Source organism: Ischnura elegans, chromosome X (assembly GCF_921293095.1).
Source record: "Ischnura elegans chromosome X, ioIscEleg1.1, whole genome shotgun sequence".
NCBI classification, from domain to species: domain Eukaryota; kingdom Metazoa; phylum Arthropoda; class Insecta; order Odonata; family Coenagrionidae; genus Ischnura; species Ischnura elegans.
The window spans coordinates 113,829,466-113,848,609 of NC_060259.1; the positions used below are offsets into that span (position 1 = coordinate 113,829,466).

The 19,144-nt window shown below is 39.2% G+C and overlaps 1 protein-coding gene across 1 annotated transcript in view; it reads left to right on the plus strand.

The window, feature by feature from the left end:
* The first annotated feature begins 1,511 nt into the window (after nucleotides 1–1,511).
* The window catches only part of LOC124171643 (CCR4-NOT transcription complex subunit 6), a 328,368-nt gene continuing 310,735 nt past the window's right edge, over nucleotides 1,512–19,144 (plus strand). The window contains exons 1-4 of the mRNA XM_046550855.1: nucleotides 1,512–1,744; nucleotides 1,846–2,090; nucleotides 2,271–2,460; nucleotides 11,594–11,780. Coding sequence (XP_046406811.1) covers nucleotides 2,340–2,460; nucleotides 11,594–11,780 — 308 coding nt within the window. The 5' untranslated portion in view covers nucleotides 1,512–1,744; nucleotides 1,846–2,090; nucleotides 2,271–2,339. The remainder of the gene's footprint in view (nucleotides 1,745–1,845; nucleotides 2,091–2,270; nucleotides 2,461–11,593; nucleotides 11,781–19,144) is intronic.

Here is a 19,144-nt window from a genome sequence, read left to right on the forward strand (position 1 = left end):
GACTTCAAATGCTGAACGAATTTTGTGAAACTGCGGAAGTCGCTTGTATAAGAAAACACTTGGTTACTGTAAAACGCGCTAGTTACCTCTTTCGTCAGCTGCAGATAGAATTTTTCAATTGTACCACACCATGAATTCCTACTTTCTATAACAGGCTTAATGTCCTAGAGTTGTAGAAGAGAGTTTTGAAAAAGAATCCTCAAATTTAGCTAGAGTTTTAAAACAATCAATCACCTTTTTTTAAAATGCTATTGAAGTTATTGAGGGTGATAAAATTTTGGAAATCGAAGTAGCGAATGAAGTTTAAAATATCTGAATCAAAAGCGGTCAGAAAGTCAAAGCGGTCGACTAAAATCTCTATGACCTTTGACCCCCATTACGACTTTCGGAATTCAAAATAAATTGTTGTACGGATGAATGAACTGCGTAACCGACTTGGGCACCCTTCAAAACCTATGGTTTGACACGTTGGTTGTCATGATGGCCAGACATTTAACTCTATGACCTTTGAGAGTTCGGTGGTCAAAAAAATCAACAATACGGATCTATTAACTGAAAAATCGACTTCGGCACCCTTCAAAACATATGGTTCGAAACCTGGGTGTCACGATGGCCGGACTTTTACCTCTATGGTCTTTGACCTCCGTATTAACCTTGGAGGTCGATTAGTGAATAATACGGGTATTTGGACAATACCAATGACTTGGGTGCCCTATAAAATCCATGGATCGAATCCATGACTTGATCGAACCAATGACTTGGGTGCCCTATAAAATCCATGAATCGAAATCCATGAAAAACACCTTTGTTGGTATGCTATTCCTTTTGCCACCCTTATGACCTTGAAGGTGGCCTTACTGGGTCAACGGTTGAATTTTCGTAAATAAAAGTGTTATTTTCGGGTTTCTCTGGTCCAAAAACCTAAGAATTGACATCTTGATCAATGAAATTCAAACTTTATCTATCTCGACTTTTTAAACATTTAAACCCCATAAGGCAAATTCAAGTTTGTGGTTTGGACCCACATTGTGAGGTCAAAAGGTCAAAATTGTAAAATATTGCTTACACTAACAAAAACTTAGGACCTTTCCCCATAAGTGTGCCAATTTTCATGAATATTGCTCCATGCAAATTTACTAAAATTACATTCTTAATAAATGTATTTAATACGATCGCTTCTCGCTTCATCTTGATTTATTTAGCTTTTTGCGCAGAGTCAAGGCTATAAAATGCCTTAGTTCATCGTAAAAACATGTTCATTAAGTGTATAATCATTTTGCGTGCCCAATATCGTCACTTTTCAGCGACTTTGCAGCGTATGAGCGTTAAAATATCTCAAGCGCGCATACGGAATATCATCTGCAGTCCCAACCGTGACGTCACGATCCCTCATCCCACTCACTTCCCCGCCGTGCGATGTTGGCCACAGCGTTCCGCCCGAACGGCAGGTCTACTTACTTAAATGGTCTAAGGATGGAGTGATGGAATAGTGCTAAGTGTGACATACAGAGGACTCTGATTAACACTAGCGGCGGTGCTGACGGTGAGCGTTGGAACTTGCCACTAGATTGAGAAAAATTGACGGTCGTAGCCAGCGAGTGTTATGAAGTTGTGGAAAAATTTGCCAAAGAAATCTGTTTTCCTCCGATTCAAGTTGTGTTCAATATTGCATGTATGCTGTGTTTTTTCCTCAATTGATACATGATAAATGAGTTGGTTCCCATTTAAGAGCGAATGAGTTAAAGTAAGATGGCATTTTCCGCCTGAGATCGTTAGTAAATATGTCTTCATGGAGGATGTTTTATTGTATTTAGAGAACATTGCTGTTCTTGCATTGCTAAGCAGGTGTTAATAAGTCACGAAACTTATACGAGATCTGATGAAGGAAACAAATACTAAAAGAACGTGAGTCTTAAATTGATGTGAAAAGGTATGACGTGCAAGAGAGACGCTTTATGAATTCCGAAGCTTGTGCATCATGACAATTCTCACATTGAAGATTTTAAAATGAAGTTTTGTGTACTGGATGGTCTGTGGCTACTAGTGCGGGAATATAAAGGAGTATCTGGCCACCTTCGAACTGCTTATCTGTGAGTCTACCGTTTTCAGCTTTACAATCGAGGGTGAATAATATGCTACACCCGATGGTTGAAAAATATTTTCTGCATTTTATGCTTAATTGTAGGAAATAAGAAAGATGCACTTTTGCTGACGCTTTTATCGTCTGCGCAGGTTTAATCTTCTTATTAATACCTTGAAATCATTTTCAGGATATTATCAGGGATTTACATGATATTTAGAAGGTGTATTGGTTATTCTTTGCAAGCACCACCTTGGCCATGTCGAGGAACAGCGTCAAAGATAAGGCTGAAAACCATAACAGAAGGGTTCACTCTATTATGAACCAGGATGATATAGCATCAGGAAAGAGATCAAATTGGTCGGAACTTGAAATATCGGGTAAGTATAGGTAGCAATTGAATCCCATTCGTGTCATACCACTGTTTTCCAATTTACTAATGGATTATACGCTGTTTGTACATAATATTTTCGCCAATCGTCTTCTCAATGGCGGCCTACTATCATTACTTACATGTGTTATTTACCAGTTTGCTATGAAGGTTGTTATGCATGGTGTAAGGTTTTTTACAAATAGAAGAATAAGGAATTGTGATCGTAATCGATTAGGAGAGCGGATTACATATCAGAGCTTTCACTCAGTGTGCTGCGTTATACAGAGGTTACCCTCCTGCTAGCGTTTCAAGCATATGCGTGATTTCTTTACAAGTTGATTGAAGGTAACCAATCAAAGTGTAAAAATTGTTTAGGAATCCATTTCCAATTAGGTGACTTCAATATTATATTATAATAATAATAATGTAGACTGTGAAATAAATAATACTAACCAAGCATTGAATGCATGAAAACTCAGAACTTAGGTTGCCTTAAAGATGTGCTCAAAAAATGACACAGCCCTTGAAATTTGAATGGCTCTACGATGTCTCCGAAGGGGAAGTGTTTTGTTCTTTTCGTTTGTCAGTGACCCAGCCTGGTTGCTGTAATTTAGAAATTAAAAATCAAGCTGCCAGGAGAAATTGAACTATTTCATTTCAATTCACATATGTTGTACATGATTTTAATTATCATTTTCCACTTTTGAAAAAAAATTTAAGATACAAGGTTCAAGATTTCAAATTTTTCATTGGTGGAATGTTGTGTTGAGAAGAACTTTCACTGAAATTATTTGCTTTAAGTGAAACTTAAAACTTTAATTCGCGAATGCTATTTACTCATTAATCACAAACACAATTGCTCTGAGTAAAACCTCAGCTGGAAAAATTGGGAGCAATGATGCATACCATTACTTCTCAAATGAAATTAACACAAATTGCAAACAATAATCATGTATAAGTACTCGGGGAGAAAATTGGGAGCAATAATGAGTACGGCCGGACACCACTGTTCACCATTACATGACTCCTCGTTGTTTTTTTGCATTGTCATGGAGAATTGTTACACAGGCAGGGCTCACACTCAACAGTGAAAACTTTTAAGCTGTGAATTTTGTCTACCATGAAAAAACATGGAAAAAGCCATGAATTTCATCATGAAACCTTAAGCATTTCTCAAGCTTGATTTTAGAACTACGATTGACAGATCAGAAGGAAAATCGATATGTTGATTGTATTTGAAGGTCTGTCATGGGAGACACCGTCCACACATTGATGTGCTCACGTGTATTCGATGCGCAATTGTTGGTCCCTGTGCCATGATGACACAACAACCTTGGGCCTGTACCAAAGCTATTATTATCAAAAAGATCATTAAGACTATTCACCAATGTGTTCATTAATGCTGGTGAAAATTCAGTCACTTCTTTAATTCCCTGGCACCTGTCCCTCCATTTTCTCACTCACAACTTTTAGCAAGAGCTGAATTTTGCAAATGATATGTGATGTCAGGAGAGATGGCACTTCCATTGCTGCATTTGCATTCATGGCATCTGTCTCATTTGTTGAATTTTTAGTTCACGTGCAGCGGATGATTGTTACGCAATCAATATTTCTGCCAAAAACACGTGAAAACCGGGGAAAAAACAGTGAAATTTAGTTTGATTAGGAACCTTGACAGTCGAATGTGTAGCAGATGCTCCCTGTTGGCCGTAGTTTGCTGTCGAGGAAATGGGGTGTACAGGGAATTAAAAATGAAAAATGTCAGATGCTGCCGAAATATCTATGAGTTTAGTTATTGCAATGCCAATTACCCACGCATTGCCTCAGTGTCAACGTCAATTTTATATGACTATGCCTTCTTAAGATGGATGAAAAACCTGCACCAGGACTTCTCACCTGAATGCACCTGCTCAAGCATCTGTGAAACTTTCGTGAAAAATAAATCATCCTTAGGAGATACAGTAAAACAATATCTGCTTCAAATCGTATTAGCCATTCAGTATATTCATTATCTTTTGTATTAAGTCTGCTTTATATTTCTAATGAGGGAACTTGTGTGCTGTGTGGAGGAAAATTAATTTATCAAATATTTTTTTGACATTGCGTAATGAATTAGTGCAGAATAAACTATTTGCAATAACAAGGTTGATTTACATAAATTAATGATGTAAAATTCAGTATATTCTGAGGTGAAGTGTTAAATGGAGAGTATTGATTTGCCTAGTTTAACCCGTTAACGCCTAGCGGTACCATATGGTACCAGCCGGTAGCGCAATGCTAAACGTAACTTTTTTGTCACTTATTTTAATTTATTTGGGTTTTTGAGAGCTTAAACATAATAAGAATGTTTTTATTTAATTTTTTCCCAAAAAGTTTGCTTTTTTAAAGCTGAAATTAACGTTTTTAGAGCCGTTTGAAAATACAGAATTTTTAGTGCAAGCATTTCGATTTTCTTTACTTGCGTCTTATGTACTCATAATACGACGATGTTTTTATGTAATTATGATTGTTATAACATGTACATTTCATATTAAGCATGGTTTTTGTATGTGAGCCTAATATTTGGGATGTTATGGTGCTAAACATTTTAGTGGTACCATATGGTACCGCTAGGCGCTTGCACTACCATGTTTTGGCGGAAAGCGTAAATACGAATATTTCTGTTGTTTTCGTTTTTTAACAGTTATTTATTTTACTATAGGGTGGTTTCCTATAATTTTTTTATTGCCTAAATCGAAAGATTATTACTCCTGGAGTACGTATTTCACGCTTTTAGATTTTTAAATGACGATATCTATTTTTCGCGATTAAATGAAAAGTGAAAATTTTCAAGCGCACGAAAACGCGACGCGTGAGTATGAATGCCGGGAAATCTTTCCGTGTGGCGTATTTCTGGTTCCTGCTGCCGCCCTGTGAGGTGACCTTGAGGCGAGTTGAGCGCTGATACGACGCAGGCTGCTAGCGGGTAGCTGAGTACCCTGCTGGCTGGTAGCGCTTGGCTTAAATAAGGATTATTAATACCTTATCAAATGAAGAAAACTTTCCGACCTTAGTCAGTTTAAATAAGTGATTATTAAGACATGTTTCCCTGAGCTCTGCGCCTCATGCATGCATTGGTAACCTCAGACGATATATAACTCCTATCCTCTCGTATAGAAACTAGGTCCCTGTGACATCACGTGGAGTGGCATTGCATGGGCGCCAATCTGGCCCTTTTCAAATGAGGATAAAAATGGACCATAGCCATTCGTCTAAACCGGTATTTCAAAAACCAAATAATTTGTGCATAATGAATTCAGTAATGGTGGGTAACGAATCGCAATAAATGCCTTTCGTTTTCTTTGATGAAGGAAACTACCCTATTATTTATTTTTCATCATTTATATTATAAATTTTGCGTTATTTAAATGTTATAACGCATATGAAATGTGTACATAAATTAATTTTTTTGTTATAAGGACATCATCCAAGTACATAAGGCCCTAAATTGTCCGCATTTTTTCAGAATCTCGTATCCTCACGAGGGCTTAAGGAGTGGGAGGCATAATTGCATACCTGAATCCTATTTTAAAAAAACATGAATAAGAAGAGTATCCGTGCACTCAATTAGGAAGGGGGTATGATGGTGAATAAGGGGGCTTGCTAAGGGGAAAATTCAATGACGGCTGGCGGCGAGAAACGACCACGCAACAGGCATCACTTCGACAAGAGCAGCGTAATCCTAATTTTTGTCTAACGTATCTCAATCACACTCCGATACTTTTCACACTTTCATGTGCTAATAAAACCGAAATAACTTACACATACTGCTTGTAATATAGCATGTGCTACTGCAAAGAGAGGATGAATACCTTCCTTCTGACCGAGGAAAATGGAATAACGAGTGGACACCAATTTTGCTCGAATTTGAAGTTGTTGTTCGAAAAGGTGGACAGTCAGCTGAGTTTATCTCAAGAAATGTCTGAGAATTTTCAAAAGTGTAGTGAAACTGGACAGAGCCGTAAAGTACCCAAAAGGTATAAAAATAGGGAGGAAGGACGCGTTTTTGATGATCAAGAGATCGTAAAGCACAAAAGGATTTCTCGTAATTCTGATTACCAACTCACTGTTTCATGAAGCATCCCCAGCTAGAATATTTGAGCTGTTCTTTGACGAAAATGTCCTTACACACTAAGTGTTAGAGTCGAATAGGTGTGTACAATTCTGCAACTGTTATGACCCAAATATAACACATGAGGTACTGAAAATATTTGTTGCAATTCTTTTTATAAGTTGGCATAAAACGACTCCCAGTAAAAGGCACTATTGTGAGGCAGCACTAAACGCCAGAAATAATCTTGTTTATTGCACAATGAGACGTAATAGATTTCTACAACTTCGTACGTTTATTCATTGCGGTTATCACACCGCTATGGGATAAGATATGGAAAATGCGCCCTTTTATGGGCATGGCTTAAGGAAGATTCAGCGGATATTTCAGAGAAAAGCAGTCCTTGAGTTTCAATGAGTCGATAATGTTCTCTTTTGGAAGACGTGGCTGTTAGCAATTCATGCGGGGGAGGCTAATTAGGTTTGGGTAGAAAGTGTGGTGCATCAATAGCTCAGATAGCTACTTCGTAAAACTCAGGAATGTGAAAGCCTACGAAAAAGGAATTGGGAAAGATAGTGTGGGGGTCGACAAAATGTTCGTGGCCCATTTTTACTTGGATTCTGGATGCAATGACGCCTAACGCATGGATGCTGATGCGGAAATCGTGAAAAATCATAACTCAGCTTGAGTTCTGATGGCCAGTAGTATAATCACAGCTGGATACAAGGATCCCCTAAAATATCAAGGACGTGCTCAATTTACCAGAAGTCCGACTGGAATGGGGTACTTGGCTAAAGAAATAGATTTGTAATTGATTCATGTTTCAAAGATTGCATTCAACTGACAGCGGCCTATCTTCTTTCCAATGCCCCTGATAGGTTCGATGGGCACAACCAACAAATAAACTCCAAGCCCAAGCGGGGACGGTGTGCTACTGAAAACTGAACCAGTAGAATAAGAACAGAATGCTTGAAATGCAATGCAGTGACTGCTTTGTTCATTTACATGTGCGGCAACGACTGAGTGAAACACTAAAATCATGTTATTCTTGATTTCTACGTCAATTATACATAACTTCTATTTTATATACAATAATGTTTAATAATTTATTGAACATTATCGATATTTGAGCGTAATTTTGGATGAAAATGAATGTATATTCCGGAAAATAATAAATATTTAACGTTTTTGGCTTAAAAATGGGATTTCCGAAAAGATTTTCAAATTTCGATTTTTTGACCCCTTAAACGCCTAGCGGTACCATATGGTACCAGGCTGTATCTCGGTAACTATTAGAGATAAAAGAATAAAATTTGCACTGAATGACTCAGAATTTCATTCGCATTAAAACATGATTACCACAAAAATCGCAGAAACTTTTTAATTCAGGCGTTACCGGGTTAAAGTTTCCAAGTAAGATAATGGAATGATATTGATAATTATGTAGTGGTTTTCAGCGAAGACTTTAAATAAGGTATGAACCATTGATGTGCAAAACTTAGTAATGGGTATATGAGATGGACTGTGACTTAGGGGCATTTTTTTGACAAAATATTGAAAAAATGCATTACCTTTTTTTAACAGTCGTAGGTGTTTTTATTTAAGGGTGGCTTTGTTTCATTTGAAAATTTCGATGGTAGTGGTTCATATGCATTGAAGTGGATAAAAAATCTTATTGCCACTAACTGTCTATGAAAGGATATATTCAGTAAGAAAGGTTTGAATAACCATGCTTGTTATCCTACAGTTGAAAGCTCGAAGCTTTACCACTATGCCAACTAACTCACTAACGCCATGTGTTTCTCATTTGCTTTTATCAGTCATGCATGGGAACAAACCAGTCTCCTAGTGTCGCTAAATTAAAATGAATTTCAACACCCAGTGGCATTATTTGTGGTGAAATTGTGGCAGATATTTTATTTATTTTAGGTTCACTATCTCTCATGAAAAGGGTAAGAAAGGGTTAATTGTAAGAAAATATACTTTGATGGTTCGGCCAATTTATGAGAGAAAGTAAATCGAAGTTCTGGAGGTGGATTTATCATCTTGCATGAGCAGTACAATTCATGTGTGTTAAACGTTGCACTTATCCCGTAAATATTTCCTTATGATTATGTAATAATAGTGATATTGCGGGAGATGGGAGTGTTTTTCAAATTTCCCTCTGACTGGTACTGTAGAAAATACCAAAACTCCATTTCCAAACTGCGGCAAATGAAGAATTCCAAATTTGTTCAAATCTATTCCTGCTGAGCAAATTACTAGAAATGGGTGTATTGATAAATTCATCAGTGCTCCAATATTCCTTGATTGAATCTTTCCTGACTTTTCCCATCAAAATTGTAACCGCTAAGAAAACTTCCATCTCTCCCACCATGATATTTTTCCACTTCCCAGTTTTCTGCGAAGACTTGTATAAATGTGAAAGCTAAGCGTTGTGGCCATCTGGTCCTTTTCCATCAAGGAACGAAAGATAGGGTCCCACTGAAATGGCCCTCATATTCCTTGGTCCTCGAGACTCGTTGATGTGTTTATGTAGACTGCTGAAGCGCAGTTTTGTGAGAATCCAGACCATGCCGTGTGTGCACGGCTATGTATCCACTTTATTCTCTCTTCCATTTCCTTTACCATTGCCACCATTTTCCACGGCTTCTGTATCTTTCTACTGTTAGCATAGCCAATTGATTTCTCAGCCGGGTAGATATTCCAGTTTAAATATTATCCCACCCTTCCTGTACAGTCTGTATATTTTCAATCTCCTGGATACTATTTTGCACTAGTTGCTGATATTCTCTCCTAATAGTCCCCCTCAGATGTTCTACATTTCATTTTCTCACATTTCTGACTTTCCATAAGTCTTTTGAATCGTAAGTTGCATTTCATGAGCACTAGGTTGTAATCTGAATCTACATCCTCTGCTAGGGAGCTGGGCGAGTTTTTTTTTACACTACTTCTGGACCTCTGTCTTACCATGACGTAGTCTTATCTGATATCTCCCTATTTCCCTTGGACTTTTTGTGTGTACCTTCACCTACATGATGGCTGAACCACATGTTTGTAGTGAATAACGTGTTTCTCCTGCAGGGTTCCCACTTAACCGTGAAAACCTTAAAACCATGAATGAGCCGTGAATTCCGTCTACCATGAAAAAACCTGGAAATAGCCGTGAATTTCGTCATAAAACCTTAGAAATCTCTCAAACTTGATTGTAGAACTACGATAGACGGATTGAAAGAAAAGTCGATATATCAATCACGTTTCAAGGCCGAGTCACGTGCAGATACTGTCTGCACGCATTTATCTGTGCACATGTATTCGGAGCGCAAATATTAATTGGTCCTTGTGCCATGACAGCACATTGACCTAAAGCCTGCGATTGGAAGACATTAACCCTGGCAAAAAATCAGGCACTTCTTCACTTCCCTGCCACCTTCCATTTTCCCACTCACACCCTTTAGACGGACCTGAATTTTGTTAACTATAGGTGACATCAGTGGAGATAGCACTTTCATTGCTGTGTTTGCATTCAAGGCATTTGTTGCGTTTGATACATTTTTAGTTAACGTTCAGCCGATGATTGTTACGTGATCAATATTTCTGCCTAAAATGCCTTTTCTACAAACTGTGAATTTGATGACATTTATAGCGTGAAAACCTAGAAAAAACCGTGAATTTTATAATTTAGTTAGAGTGGGAACCCTGTCCTGAATAATTCTGCTTTTTTCTCTCCCCTGTCATTCCGCATTCCTAATCCAAATTCTCCTACTTCGTTTCCATCTCTCCCTTCCCTGATTGAGGCATGCCAGTACCTCATCACCGCTAGATTTTTCCTAACCTGGGTTTCCCTAATTATTTCCTCAAGCTGTTTATACACCTCATCTACTTCTTCCTCCTTATGATTGCTAGTGGGTATGTAAACTTGAACCACCATAAGGTTGGTGGGTCACACCTCAATTTCTACCACCAGACTCCTATTGCTTACCTGGTCTATACCTACCACGTGCTTACCCATCTTCCCATTAATACTGAGGCTACTACACCTTGTTCAAATTAATCCACACTGCTAAGTATAACCCTACTCCTATCACTCCAATAGTCCCCACCATCCTTCCACCTCACTTCACATAATCCTAATACTAATATCCCTTTCTTTATTTCCCTTTTGATATTTTCTAGCTTCCCCACCCTCATCATAGTCCTGACATCATCCCCAGGTTTATTTTTGCCTTTGTATTCTCCATTGAGTTTTCTTCTTTCTTGATTGCTGCGGCTGATGATTAGTCTCTGCAAGGATTTCGCATGTTGACGAGCCCAAGGACCTTGCCGACCTCTTTGCTTTGAACAACTACTCCCCTTTGCGGACAGGTCCTGTTCGATGATTTTCCGAGGCTTGTTTGATTGTACTCCATTTTTTCAGGGAGGAGACAGTTGGTAGGGTTTCCCATTTTCCATTCCAGCAGTGTTTATTACCAGACACCATCCCATGGACTACCTTTCTTCTCTCTCATACTCTTCCATCTATATGGCATGAGTGGCCCTACCAGAATTAATTTAGAATTAATCCCGCCACAGCAGCTCTATGGGCCATGGGAATGCACAAGCCCAACGGTAATATATTTGGAATCAAGGTGCTAAATTTTCAAGTTAAAAATAATTGATAATATTTCTATTCAAAGGGTAATTGAACAAAAAAGTTCGTTGCACTACCTGAAAATGTGACTAAGAGCATGTGCTATCATAACTATGGGATCTTAAAAATATTCACTCTAGGAATTCCACGCTCAGAATTTGTTTAATTTTTATGGGATTTGACGGTGGGTCTCCACACATCACTCATCAGGTGTACCAACTACACCTCTAAGCCATCATTATTCACTGGATGGTTATGGGCTTGAGTGGCATTCAACTTACATGATTTTTTTGGCAGCAAATGTCTTCCTTTGATTCTCTTCATGTGGTTTTGATGTGCCATGTAGTGATTCTAGTACTAGCCAGAAAATTTGTTCCAAGAGAGTGAATCAAAATTCCTATGTTTTCTTCCATCTTTCAGGAACTATTCGAAATTTGAGCCCTGAACTATGGAAACTTCAACATTTGACTGTCCTCTATCTGAACAACAACTGCTTGTCACGTATCCCTGCTGACATTGGCAAGCTTCATAACCTGCAGCATTTGGACCTCTCAAACAACAAACTGCGAAGTTTGCCGTCGGAATTAGGAGATCTAATCTGTCTCAGGTAAAATTACTCTTTTAGTTTATTAGTTGGTGTTCAAGGGTCAGGTAGGAGAGATTTTTTGAGTTTTGAGTTCTTAATAACTCCAAAATAGGTGCCCATTTTGTGGTTATTTATGTGATTGATAAACGTCTAATGCTGTTAGATGATATTTAAGCATGGATATGACATTTTGGGATTGTGAGATGTGGCCGTAGGAAATATTTCTTGGTTAAATCATTGGAATTACTAATCTTTTACTCAAATCATTTGAGGTGAGGGGGCCATTTCATCTCAAATCAGGCAGATCGTGCAAAATCATGTCAGGTGACCATCACCGATTTCTCTGAAATTTATAAATGTGAAAGCAGTATCCTTATGATGAATTATGATGACTTTATCTCAGGTCAGAACTGAACCGTTATAAAGTTACCATCCTTTGAACATTGCAGAGTCAGGCCTCAGAGTAAAAAACGAAAAATCACAAAATGCTGATTACTAAGGAACTATGGCCCGTAAAGCAGTGATTGTTGTTTCATTTTGAGGAAAATTCATTTATGCACATTCTGGCATAACTTGCAAGTCATTTGAAGCAATAATAAACAAATAGGACTTGTTTAAACAATAAAAATTGGTCATTATTTAACAATTTATTACCAAAAAAGGCCACCTTTTATTTTCTTTAAAATTTCTCAGTGGGTAGTTTAAATGTTCTGCTTTCAATTGAAAAAATAAAAAAATTTAGTATTTTTATATTTTTTGTTTTAAGGCATGTCAAAGTTACGCATGTTTTCGACTCTTTGACACCAAGATTGCATACCTTCAAGGGGATAAAAAATGAAGTTTCATTCTACTTAGCATTCATAACAGTGAAAAGTTCATATCTGAATGATTGGTTACATCTATTGACTGAAAGCAAGTTCAATCTTGTTTACTTCCATGGCATCCAATGTGTGCAAACACCCACTGCTACTGGATGGAAACGGTGAATGAGTGGCAACTTGCACAGAGTATTTTTCAATGGCACTTCACATAAGTCTTTTACTTTGGGCCATGTGAAACATTTCGATGGACCATGTGGATGCATAAACGAGACATTAATTTCATTCTCTTCTAAACAAACTGCAGTGGTTTTAGAAATTCGCCAGGTTTTTTGGAAACACACAATGAAGTCATTCATGGTGAGATTTTGAGTACTGTATGTCTTTATATCTGAATTTGTTAGTGTCAAAGCCTATTTGATTGTGTGGTTTGCAGAGCGAGTTATAGTTGTCCCGTGTCTGTTAACTACCAAGACATGAAACTGTTGATCCCATGTACAGGTGGCTCCTTTCACCCAATCATTTTTTTTTCTAAATAGGATGGTTTGCTATTATTTTTTCATTCCCTAAATCGTTAGATTATTACTCCTGGAGTACATATTTCAAGCGTTTCGATTTTTTTCACTTTCACTGCGGAGCACGTCTATCGACGTGGTCGTGGTCTTCTGCCAGCGGCGGAACACGTCGATCAACGTGCTAACACACTTGCGTATGAAATGACTTCTGATTGGATTAATTCTATATATACCGACATGTGCTTAATTATTCTTCTTTTTTATGTCCCAGACATCATATATTCGAATCCGTTTCAAGGTGCCTTTCTTACATTGAAAGTTATGTTTATCATTACCTGGAGTAACTTTTATCATTTTCCTATGCTCTCTTTTGAGATTTAATATAAGCATTTTGCGAGATAATTGGTGTTTCACATAATTTCTTAGTTAAAAAATCCGTAATTAACTTTATAAATGAAATATTATGAAATTTTTATTTATATTTACGAAAAGTTCATACCACGTGGTAAGCTGATACATACATAATAATTATTGATGATCTTAGAGACAACGACACATTGCTCCTTTTTTTAGCATCTTTAGTAAATTTCTTAACATGTGAAGACTAATATCACAGCTTTAAAAATGATTACTTCTACGACGGAGCTGTGGTAGATGAAAAATAAAATATGTATAATGCCGAAAATATTTTCAGACCCGAAACGGTAAGATGAGAATACGGAGAATGGACGTCAGTATAAATTTGCTGTAATTGATATTTCTGGAACAGGATACCATTACGTCCTAAAGGAAACATTTGCTGGTGTCACATTCTGTGTTTTAATCAGTAAAATACACGACAGATTCAACATTTTGCTACATTAGCTGTGCTTCTGACCTACTAGTTGGTGAGCAACAATTCAGAACCAATGTACTACAAAGTGACGGCACGGTTGAAAATTAGCCTGAAGTTTTAGATTCAAGAACGCAGAACAGACGTGAACGTGGAGGAGAGACGTTCTGACATCGGGCAGTGCAATTTTAGCTCTAGTACATTAGGTCAGTGGTATCCATAATGGGGAAAAGAAGATGCCAAGCAGAAATATCTCCCCAATATCTAGGTAAGTTTTTACCTATTTTAATAGTTTGTGTACAGTGCTAATTCTCAAGTTTTCATTTTCTCTAAGCTAAAAAACGAATTTTCTATTTAGGGGAATCATCGAAACAAATTTTTTTAAAAATAGGGATTTCCAAAAACAATTTATCATCTTCTCCTGAAGTGCAGTCAACTCCAGCTAATTATTGCTTTATTACTTCATCAGTTTAATTGAGATTGCTCGGACACACTTAAACTATTAGCTCTTTCACTCTTTGCATTAACGTTTTAGATTCTGATCCGTCGTTGGATCCTGTTTCTATACCCAAAGAGTCTCCAGCTGGTCCTTCAAATGCCTCTTCATCAATACTTGGTAAGAAAAGCAAACATTTTTCAATTGATGACAAAATATCTGCCTGTTAAAATTTGCACCTCCTATGTGTTTTTTATTTATATAATTTATTTTATTCTGTCGACAAGTGTAGGAATGCCTTCACCCAACGCAATTTCAGGATACAGAGATAGAAATTTACCAGAGAAAGAAATTGAAGCGATCCTGGAAGATGATATTTCTGGTTCAGGGGACAGTGATGACAGCTTTCTTCTAAGTAGCGACGATATGGAGGATGATGGAAGCACCGAATCCGAAGACTGCGTATATCCAGAGAATGATGACGCTTTCGAAGATTCATCCATAGGTATGTGTGATAGCTCCTCAAGTTCCCTAAGCCATGGCTCAACTGTGACTCCAGGTTTGCCTATCCAAGCACGTCGCACAAACCGCACTTGGTCTATGGAAACACCTGCATTGCCGGAAATGACTTTCACTAGACAGAGGAATTTGAAAGTGAAACCAAATGGAGACACTCCATGGGATTTTTTTCGTCTGGTATTGACAGTCCAAATTGTAGAAAAAATTATTCAAGAAACAAATAATAACGCGGACCGTTTCTTGAAAGAGAGGCTATCTCCTCGCGCACACATAGGATGTTGGAAACCTGTCACAAAGGATGAGTTTTTTCGTGTTTTTGGGGCTACTACTGCACATGGGACTGATCCAAATATCTCAGATTCAGGATTAATGGTGGAAAGACAAGTTTTATAACATCCCTTTCTTTCCCTCACACATGTCTCGGGACAGGTTTCAAATAATTTTATGAGTATTGCATTTTGCACCTGTGGAAGGGACACAAAAACCACGTTCATCTGATGGCCTTCAGAAAATAAGGCCACTGTTAAATCATTTTGATCACATAATGGATGAAATATATTACCCTTCCCGAGAATTGAGTATTGACGAGTCCATGATTTAATGGAGGGGCGACTGTCTTTCAGGCAGTACATCAAAGGAAAAAAGCATAAGTTTGGTGTAAAGCTATACATGCTGGCTGAACCCAGTGGCCTTGTCACAAAAATTTTAGTTTACACAGGAGCCGGGGAAAACTCCGAGGGAGGACTTGGGCACACGGGCTGTGTTGTTCATAAACTTTTGCAAATCATATGGAGGAGTAGGACACTGTATTTATGGACAACTACTTCACCAGTGTTGGACATTGGGCAACATCGACGAGTGCGCACGACCGGACCAGCCCATATCAAGTGGTGGCGATTAAACGATAACAAAAATCAACTGAAGATAGCCCTAGATCATCTGAGTGTCGATCCCGACCAGCCGGTGGCTGACCTATGGCGCAGTGTAGCGAACCAGATCCAAGAGGCCGCCTGTGAGGTCCTTGGGCGAACGAAACCAGGAGCACGCTTTATCGATAAGCAGGTATGGTGGTGGAATGAAGACGTGCAACGCATCGTCAAAGAAAAGAAGATGGCCTTCAAGAAGTGGCACGAGACAAACCATATTGTAGACTATGAACAATACCGCACAAAGAAATCTGGCGCGAAACGAGCAGTTGCTAAAGCAAAGACAGCACACTAAGACCAGCTGTACGCCGACTTAGATACACCTGGAGGTGAAAATAAGATCTACCGTCTTGCCAACTCCCGACATCGAGCAACTCAGGATTTTAGCCAGGTCAAATACATCAAAAACGACGATCACCAGATACTACAAGACCCACCTGCCATCCTTCGTCATTGGAGAGAACACTTCTCAGCCATCTGTAACACAGAATTTCCCCACCCACCGATCATTAGCGCGGACCCTATATCCGGACCTGTACAACACATCAGTGAAGCTGAGGTAGCCGCCGCTATCAAGGAGATGAAGAATGGAAAGGCAACGGGCCCTGACGACATTCCAGCGGAAGTGTGGAAGCTACTTGGCTGCAACGGCGTTGTCATCCTCGCCGAGTTATTTAACAACATCATCATTGACAACGAAGTTCCCGACTCCTGGCGGACCAGCATAACTGTGCCCATCTGGAAGGGTAAAGGCGACGTCACAGAATGCTCCAACTACCGCCCGATCCGGCTTTTATGCCACGCCATGAAAATATTCGAAAGAGTGATTGATGCTAGGCTCAGACACATTGTTCACATCACACCCAACCAGTGTGGATTTGTAAAGGGGACTGGCACAACAGATGCAATACACGCAGCTAGGCTGTTCTTGGAGAGGCACCGAGAGAAAAACAAGCCAGTGCATATGTCTTTCCTTGATCTGGAGAAGGCCTTCAATCGCGTGCCACATGACCTTATCTGGCATGCCCTCAGATCTCACGACGTCCCTGAAGTCTACGTGTCATGGGTGAAGCTTCTCTACACCAACGTCACCAGCTCCGTCCGTTGCCCATCAGGAATATCACCGCCTTTCCCAATCACTGTTGGCGTCCACCAAGGATCGGCCCTCTCTCCGCTCCTTTTCATCCTGTGCATGGACACACTCACAGCCTGTCTTCAAGAATCTCATCCTTGGTCACTACTGTTCGCCGATGATGTCTTCCTTGCCAGCACCACCAGACCCGAATTACAGCAGCGAACTCAACTATGGAAGGTACGACTCGACAACTATGGGTTGCGATTAAACATCAAGAAGACTGAGTACATGGAGTGTGGGCCTCAAACCGATGGCACGATCAGCATCGACGGCGACGACCTTGAAAAGGTCGAGAAGTTGAAATATTTGGGCTCTGTCATCAGCAACGATGGAAGCACAACCGCCAACACACGAGCTCGAATCAATGCAACATGGCTGAAATGGCACCAAGTGACTGGCGTATTGTGCGACCGTCGAATGCCCGAACGATTCAGGGCCAAAGTATACAAGACCGTAGTCCGCCCAGTGGCCCTATATGGAGCAGAATGTTGGCCAGCCACAGCAAATCAAGAACAGGCCATGCGTGTCATGGAAATGAGGATGCTGCGATGGATCCTAGGCATCTCCCGCCTGGATCACATCAGGAATGAAGACATTCGGAAAAGAATGGGAGTTGCATCGATCACAGACAAGATGCGGGAGGCTCGACTGCGGTGGTATGGGCATGTGGTGCGTAGTGATGAGAACTCCGTGGCCAAAACAGCAATGCGGCTGAGTACTGAAGGACGCCGACCACGAGGACGACCAAAGATGTGCTGGCTCGACAAAATTAAGGCGGACATGAAGACCATCAACGCCACGTCAGTAGACGCCCTGGATCGAGCCAAGTGGAGAAGGCTTTGCAGAAAAGCGGACCCTGCAATAGCGCGGGACAAACGCTAGGATGAAGAAGAAGAAGACTTCACCAGTGTGGACATTGTTGCAAGTTTAGCAGCAAATAAAATTTTGTGCACTGGCACGTTGAGGAGTAATCGGAAAGGTAATCCTGCGGAAGTTACTGCGAAAAAAATAAAAAAAGGAGAAGTGGTGGAAATGTGGTCCGACGACGGGGTTTGTGTGCTAAAATGGAAGGGCAAAAGGGAGGTGACAATGATTAGCACACAGCACTCGGGAGAGTTGGTGAATAGTGTGAGCAAAAGGAAAATTGAAAGGAGGGCTCCTGAAGTGGTGAGGGAATATAATAAATACATGGTTGGTGTTGATAGGTTAGATCAACTTTTGTACTACCACATAACCTCAAGAGAGACATTGCGTTGGTATAAAAAGGTTGCTCTCCACATTGTGCAAATAATGTTATTAAACAGCTTTCAACTGTATAAAATGTATTCAAAGGGAGAGAAAATGAGTCTACAGAGTTTTAGACTCAGTATAATAGGAAAACTCGTCAGTTTTGGCCGGACTCAGGAAAACGTCATCGTTTCCCAAATCAATACCCAACCACTAGAGATGCACTTTCCCAAGTTCAACCCCATGACAACTAAAGGGGATAGAAGAAAACAAAAAAACTGCCGGGTATGTACAAAAAAAGGAAAACGCCAGCAAACTATATACCACTGCCCTGATTGCGCAGAAAATCCTCCTCTTTGCCTGGAAAAGTGCTTCAAAGAGTTTCACGGAAGGATTGATTAAATTACGTGCATCATGTTTGGAGAATACGTTTCAGATATGTTTGTTCATGTGAGTCTTTTTATCATATTCTTGTATATTTACTGACGTTTTATTTTTTTAATGGTCATAAAACCCGATAAACCGTTTGTAAAAGTCATTCTATATTTATTATTTTACTTGCTAAGAATGCAAATTGTTAATCTTAATTCGGGATAAATACATATTATCCTACAAATTAGACTTTTACCAATTTATTAGTGTATTTTCAACATAGAGGAGTGCATGAATAGTAACATACCTCTACTCTTTTCCACCACTGTTCAAGAACCATCGAGTGAATAACCATTCAAGCGGAGAGTATAAAAGATCGTGGTGTAAGATAGGTTTCCAAGGTAAGTATATAAGGCTAGGCATAAAAAGTACCTAATTCCGGTATTTACCTCAAATATGAGCAGAAGATCAATATCAAAAAAATATATTCTCCCCAGCTAAGGTGAACGTCCAAAAATGTTTTGTTTATAAAATGTACGATAAAAAAGAGCGTCAGATGGGATTCCGAGTTCAAATATTCAGCTAATGGTACGAGGCTAGTAATT